Genomic DNA, 6,331 nt, shown 5'->3' on the forward strand with positions numbered 1-6,331 from the left:
GATTGGAACCAGGTGTGGAAGCTGATTGGAGTCTCTGCCTGAAGGTGGAGCCCAGCGGAGTGGAAAAACCCCGTACTCACCCGGACCATGACAGGTCCACCAGTTATCTTTCCTTGGACCACTTCTGATAGATACTGACCACTGCAGAATACACCACAAGAACTGCAGTTTTGGAGCTGCTCTGATCCAATCATGTGCGCATCACAGTTTGGCCCTAGTCAAAATCTTTCAAATCCTTAAGCTCAGCCATTTTTCCTGCTTCTAACACATTAAGATTAAGGACAAAATGTTCACTCATTAACAGAAGCTATGATGAAGAGATTAATCTGTTACGTCAAGACACAACTCTAGCGTCTAGGCACTGTAAGTAGGTGCCTTTTTAGGCCTGAATAATGTCTACAGCAATTTTAAATACCTTAACTAACAACTAAAAAATTGTCCTAGGTACAAAAACTGCAAGAAACCTAATGTAAAAGCAGGTCTTCTCTTTCTTTCTCTTTAATGCTTTCTCTCTTTCTTGCCCACGTTGTCTGTTTCTTTTCAAGTACAGTTTAGTTTTCTCTTTGCTCACCACTGACTGATTTTTTTCTCTTTAGGCTTTCTATCCTGCTAACAAGCAGGTGACTGTGAAATATGGTGATACCCTTGCTGCCAGATGTGTGTTCACTGGTGAGGGTAAAACCTCAAAAACTTACATTGGGTGAGTTCTTCAACCTAATGTAACCTTAGTGAAAAAGTATTAGACTTATATCCATTTACAGTTTTTCTCAATATGGTATGCACTGAAGGCATAAAGAAACCAAGCATTAAGCTTCCAAGCATTAAGATTTAAAAAAGCACTGTGCTAAAATTGTATTGATCTTAATTTAAAAAAATGTCTCGTACCAAAGTCTGCCCTGCCTTTCCACATAAGAATGTATCTAGAATGTGGGTTTTTTGTATGTGCCTGGCCCGTAAGGCCAGCTAGTATATGGTAAAATGGTATTTATATAGCGCTTTACTAGTCCCTAAGGACCCCAAAGCGTTTTACATAACCAGTCATCCACACACACACATTCACACACTGGTGATGGCAAGCTACATTGTAGCCAACAGCCACCCTGGGGCGCACTGACAGAGGCGAGGCTGCTGGACACTGGCGCCACCAGGCCCTCTGACCACCACCAGTAGGCAACGGGTGAAGTGTCTTGCCCAAGGACACAACGACCGAGACTGTCCGAGCCGGGGCTCGAACCGGCAGCCTTCCGATTACAAGGCGAACTCCCAACTCTTGAGCCACGATTGCCCAGTAATTGCACTTACCTTATTGAAATAAATGAAGGCCCAGTAATGCTAATTTCTTAACATGGACTAAAGCTCTTAAGATGCAACCATCTTATTTCTTTCACATTTTAGTTTTGATTTCATCTGACATTTACAAATTGTAAGATGATTAAAAAAGGCTAGTTCTAAGTGCCCTGTACTGTCCTGCCTTTTGCGCAATGTTAGCTGGGATAGGCTCGTGACCCCGATAAGGATCTTGTATTTCTTGTGCTGGTAGTTGATATTAATAAATTGTGTCCAACTGTGACAGTTAGTCATTTAAAATAAATATGCTAGTCCTCAATTGTCAGTGATTATTGCTAATTTATAGAGGGATAGCTGCTGAAATATAGTACTCTATGTTGAGAAGTTTGTAGACAAGGTCTTAATGTTACACTTACAACATAAAACTATTTACACAAACATTATTTGCATATACTAACTAGGCGAGAAATCAATACCAGGTATCTATCTTTTTTTAATACAGCGGTACTTCTGATGATGAAATGTGCAACTTCTATATAATGTATTACATGGAAAGCAGACATGCTATCCCTTACATGAACTGCATGGAGATGGGTTCTGAAGAGCTGTTCCAACATATTCCCCCTGAGGCAAATGTACCCATTAATGTCAGTCCAAGCCATATGAATTCTGTGATGCATCTGGGACAATCCACAGGTACAGCGACATCAAATATTGTTCATACTAACCATCTCTAATCCAAATTGTTAACTTAGCATTTGTTGTTTTTTGTAGAATAAAATCTATGCTAATTTAAGATTTTTAGTCATTTTTCGCAAAAATTAATTGTATAACTACCATATTTAGTTACCATATTTTGGTTTTTTTCTCTCATAAAGATGATCGTGACTACGCAGTTGTGCTGGATACAAATAAACTAGAAACTGTGGATCAGGGTAAGTTCTAACACTTTGCACTCTCTCTCTCTTTGTCTTGCTCTCTCGCTCTCTCCACACACACACACTCACACACACACACACACAAATACTATAAGAATATGAAGCTTTTTGTATTATTGTAGGGTCTTTACCTTACTATATAAAGCACCTTGAGGCAACTATTGTTGTGATTTGTAGCTAAATAAATAAAATTGAATTAAAAAATTTGAATTGAATTTAAGCTAAGGATAACAATGTAATAACAATGTAATGATGTTTAAATTGTAGTGTAGGCACTAGTTCCAGTGCAGTCTGCATTCAGGCAAGTGTACGTTTCTTACACCTTGAAAAAAGCATTACAAGCCCAATGCACAGTCACTTACATAAATTTGAACTATGTAAATATGCATGTATCTTTTTTCTGTTGCCTACATTGTAGAGCAGCGGTCGCCAACCCCCGGGCCACAGACTGGTACCGGTCCGTGAGTCATTTGGTACCGGGCCGCAAGAGTAAGACTCGGGTGTGAAATGTATGGTTTTCAGTGTCTTTATTGGTTTTTAGCATTATTTTGTTATCGGGGGTTTTTTTTCTTCGTTAACTCGGTTTTCCTGGGTCTTTTCACGTGTGTTATGAATAAATCTTCTTTTTTTCGGTACCGGTACTAGTTTTATTTTGTTGTATTTATCCACGACACCTTAAAGGCCGTGAAATATTGTCGGGCATAAACTGGTCCATGGCGCAAAAAAGGTTGGGGACCGCTGTTGTAGAGGGTGACTTTGCCATTAAACACGAAAACAAGTACAGTCAGGGGTTAAAGTAGGATTTAGGTGGGGGAATCCTGAAATCAGTTGTAATGGCTCATTATGGGGGAAAAAAAAATCACAACTCAGAATAATTTTTATTGAGAGCTCCAGTGGATTTTCTTAGTGTACAGGCTGTGATCAGCTGACCTGCTGCTCTTTGTAGATTTACACACCTGAATTCAACCAGATGTCAGCTGATGTTTTACAAGTTGTTGGCTGATTTACTGCTTATACTAATATTTTACTGGATGGCCTCTGTGCAATTCAACAGTGTTATTTACTTTAAAGCCATCACAGTACAGCAAATAACAGTTAGTCTACCTCAGTTTGTTTAGCATCACATTTCACAATATGAAAAAACATAATGTCATGTGTAACATAATTCATAATTCAGTGGTACTACTAGGGTAGTACCACTGAATCATAAATAACTGCAACTGAAAATGATTCTGAAGCATGAATGAAACAAGTCATACCAACTAGATATTGGGAATCTGATGCAGCTAATTTGGTAATGCAAACATGTGCGCTTTTCTTTCTATGATTACACAAAGCTCTTAATTATCATTGACGGTTGAAACATAAATCCCAATTTAATTCTTGAGTGTCATAGCCCAGAATAATCACTGATTTGTATCCAGTCTGCAAATACAGTGCACTAGTTTTGTTATTGATATATTGTATGTGCACTTTACCACACTGTGTACATTTATTTATTATCATCAGATACCAGGTACCACCTTTTGACACTGTGTTGAGCATACCTTAACGTGTGTGTGTGTGTGTGTGTGTGTGTGTGTGTGTGTGTGTGTGTGTGTGTGTGTGTGTGTGTGTGTGTGTTTGTTATAGACTACCATTTTGAGCAAGTTTCAGCTTGGCCACAGAGTTCACTTCAGCTAGGACAGGTGTCAGGACTTGCTCTTGACTCAGATTCTAACTTGGTCATTTTTCACAGAGGTGACCACCACTGGGGAGCAGAGTAAGTTTATTTTACTTAAGTTATAACCATTCTTCTCTTAAACAGCTTTTTCAACCAAAACAACACCAAAAAAACCCTCTCAGTATTGTTGTGTACTCTCAGTCTAATGTAATGCCTTCACCTTACTGGCAAAGAACACAGATCTCGTATTAGCGATTAAATTTTTATTAATTGTATAACAAAAAAATCCAAATAAGTTTTAGTCTTGATGGTTCAAAAAATTACTATTATAGTTAAGAAAAGCATTTAGTGTCTCCTCAGACCGCAACCTTTTTTAGTCTAATAGGATGCCAGTTACCAGTCATGTCTAAGAAATGAAGAATAGGAGGAAAGGAAGCTGAAAAAGTGATTTTTACCAGTAGATTGTAGGATGAAAGGATAAGTATGAGATAACACAAAAAAAGGGCATAATAGAAGTCAGCTCTAATCACTTTTTTGTATAATGTGATGTGGATGACAATTTACTTATTAAACAAAAATACTTTTTGTTGCATTTGACGTCTAGAAAAATCACCACACATTGTTTTTATAAAAATGCAAAAAGACATTCATGTTTTTTTTTCTTTGTTTGTTTTTTGTTTTCCAGCTCTTTTAACAATCAGGCAAGATACCAGCAGAGGTCCCTAGGACCAATTCAGCAGTCTGCCATTTTAGTTGTGGATCCATCCAAGGGCAGTATCTTGAAGGCTTCTGGCAGAAACATGTAAGTGATACAGAGCTTTTGTGTTTTTTTGTTATTGTTTTTTTGTGTGTGAATTAGAGTGCCGACAACCAGGCATCTCAAACACAGTCATAATTGTCTTATAATGAAGCATTTCTCTGATGTTGCAGGTTTTTTTTGCCTCATGGAATAACAGCAGACAAAGAGAATAATTACTGGGTGACTGATGTGGCTCTTCATCAGGTAAGCTGCTGTTTTTGTAAGGTGCATTCTCAATGAGTGTGTATAGATTGCACTTCATATTTGCCAATAAATTAAAAGATGGAGACATTTTGAAATTGTATATTACCTATAAGAATAAGGTTTGAGGATTACGTATTTAAAGCGGATGTTGTATCAATTAACTTAGTTTAAATGACCACAAATGCAAAAGGGAAAGTTTAAGATGCTTCACTTTGTATACTCATCAGGTGTTAAAAGTTAGCAGTGATGGCAAAGACAAAACCTTGATGGCATTAGGAGAGGCCTTTATACCAGGGAGTGACAACAACCATTTCTGCCAGCCCACTGATGTGGCAGTTGACACTGAAAGTGGGAACATCTTTGTCTCTGATGGTTACTGTAATGCCAGGATAATTAAGTTCTCTGCTGATGGCAAATACCTGTCTGAGTGGGGTGCAGGTATCTCACCAGCCACACACACACACACACACACACTCTGCAAAGCTTGGATATTAGCCTATTTGCTACAATGCTTAAACCATACAAGTAGTAAGAAGTATTAGACACTAAGGTGACATCTCATAAAATATAATTTCTTTATTATTCTGCCACACAAGTTTTTGTGGAGATTTTAATTAGTTATACTTGTGTTAGCTGTGGAGTATACATGTATCAATTTCAAATGCAAAGCTGTATTTGCAAACATTGCTGTTTCTTGATTTATGAAACTAACATAAATAGATCCAGAAGGTTAAGAGATTACTGCTACCATAGTGTCTCCAGACACAATTTACATTATTTTAACCTTGTCTTATTTTTTGGACTATAGGCTCATCAGACAGGAGAAGGCGAATACCTTTTCATATTCCCCACAGCCTGGTGTTACTTCCTGATAAAAAGGAAATTTGTGTGGCAGATAGAGAGAATGGACGCATCCAGTGCTTTATAGCAGAAACTGGAGAGTTTGTCAAGGAAATTAAAAAAGATGAATTTGGAGGGGAAGTGTTTGCTATCTCCTACAGCCCTACTGGGGGTAAGTTTACTGAATACTCAGTAGAAGTCAGTAGTCGTATTGTTTCCTCTTAAGCTTGTTTTCTTGCTGCTTACTGCAATAAGCTATTGTAAAATATATTTTTGTGCATACCTTCTGCAGTTTTTTTTTTTACTTTTCAGTCTGAGTGGTGTCCTCAATATTTTTTTTTTTTAATGTTAATCAATGTTCATCCTTTGTTGTGTTAGGTCACAATGACATCCTCTAGCAAAAATATGTAGATCCGGTGTTTACAAGCTTTATGCGTACTTGGAACTAATATCCAAGATGCATTAATTTTAAGAGTTCTTTTTATTTATTTTATTACTCAACAACTCTCTTCCTGCTTTACATGTATTACATGCTTAACAATTTTTGTGTGTGTGTGTGTGTGTGTGTGTGTGTGTGTGTGTGTGTGTGTGTGTGTGTGT

At 37.6% G+C, this 6,331-nt stretch overlaps 1 protein-coding gene across 3 annotated transcripts in view; it reads left to right on the top strand.

The window, feature by feature from the left end:
- Window positions 1-6,331, top strand: part of pam (peptidylglycine alpha-amidating monooxygenase) — a 51,066-nt gene that overhangs the window by 30,653 nt on the left and 14,082 nt on the right. For all 3 annotated transcript variants that reach the window (XM_013915454.1, XM_013915455.1, XM_005751326.1), the window contains exons 12-19: window positions 597-700; window positions 1,790-1,983; window positions 2,166-2,222; window positions 3,858-3,987; window positions 4,574-4,690; window positions 4,819-4,891; window positions 5,119-5,329; window positions 5,700-5,903. In XM_013915454.1, coding sequence (XP_013770908.1) covers window positions 597-700; window positions 1,790-1,983; window positions 2,166-2,222; window positions 3,858-3,987; window positions 4,574-4,690; window positions 4,819-4,891; window positions 5,119-5,329; window positions 5,700-5,903 — 1,090 coding nt within the window. The remainder of the gene's footprint in view (window positions 1-596; window positions 701-1,789; window positions 1,984-2,165; window positions 2,223-3,857; window positions 3,988-4,573; window positions 4,691-4,818; window positions 4,892-5,118; window positions 5,330-5,699; window positions 5,904-6,331) is intronic.

Source organism: Pundamilia nyererei, unplaced genomic scaffold (assembly GCF_000239375.1).
Source record: "Pundamilia nyererei isolate P.nyererei 1_Seehausen unplaced genomic scaffold, PunNye1.0 scaffold00306, whole genome shotgun sequence".
Taxonomy (NCBI): Eukaryota; Metazoa; Chordata; class Actinopteri; order Cichliformes; family Cichlidae; genus Pundamilia; species Pundamilia nyererei.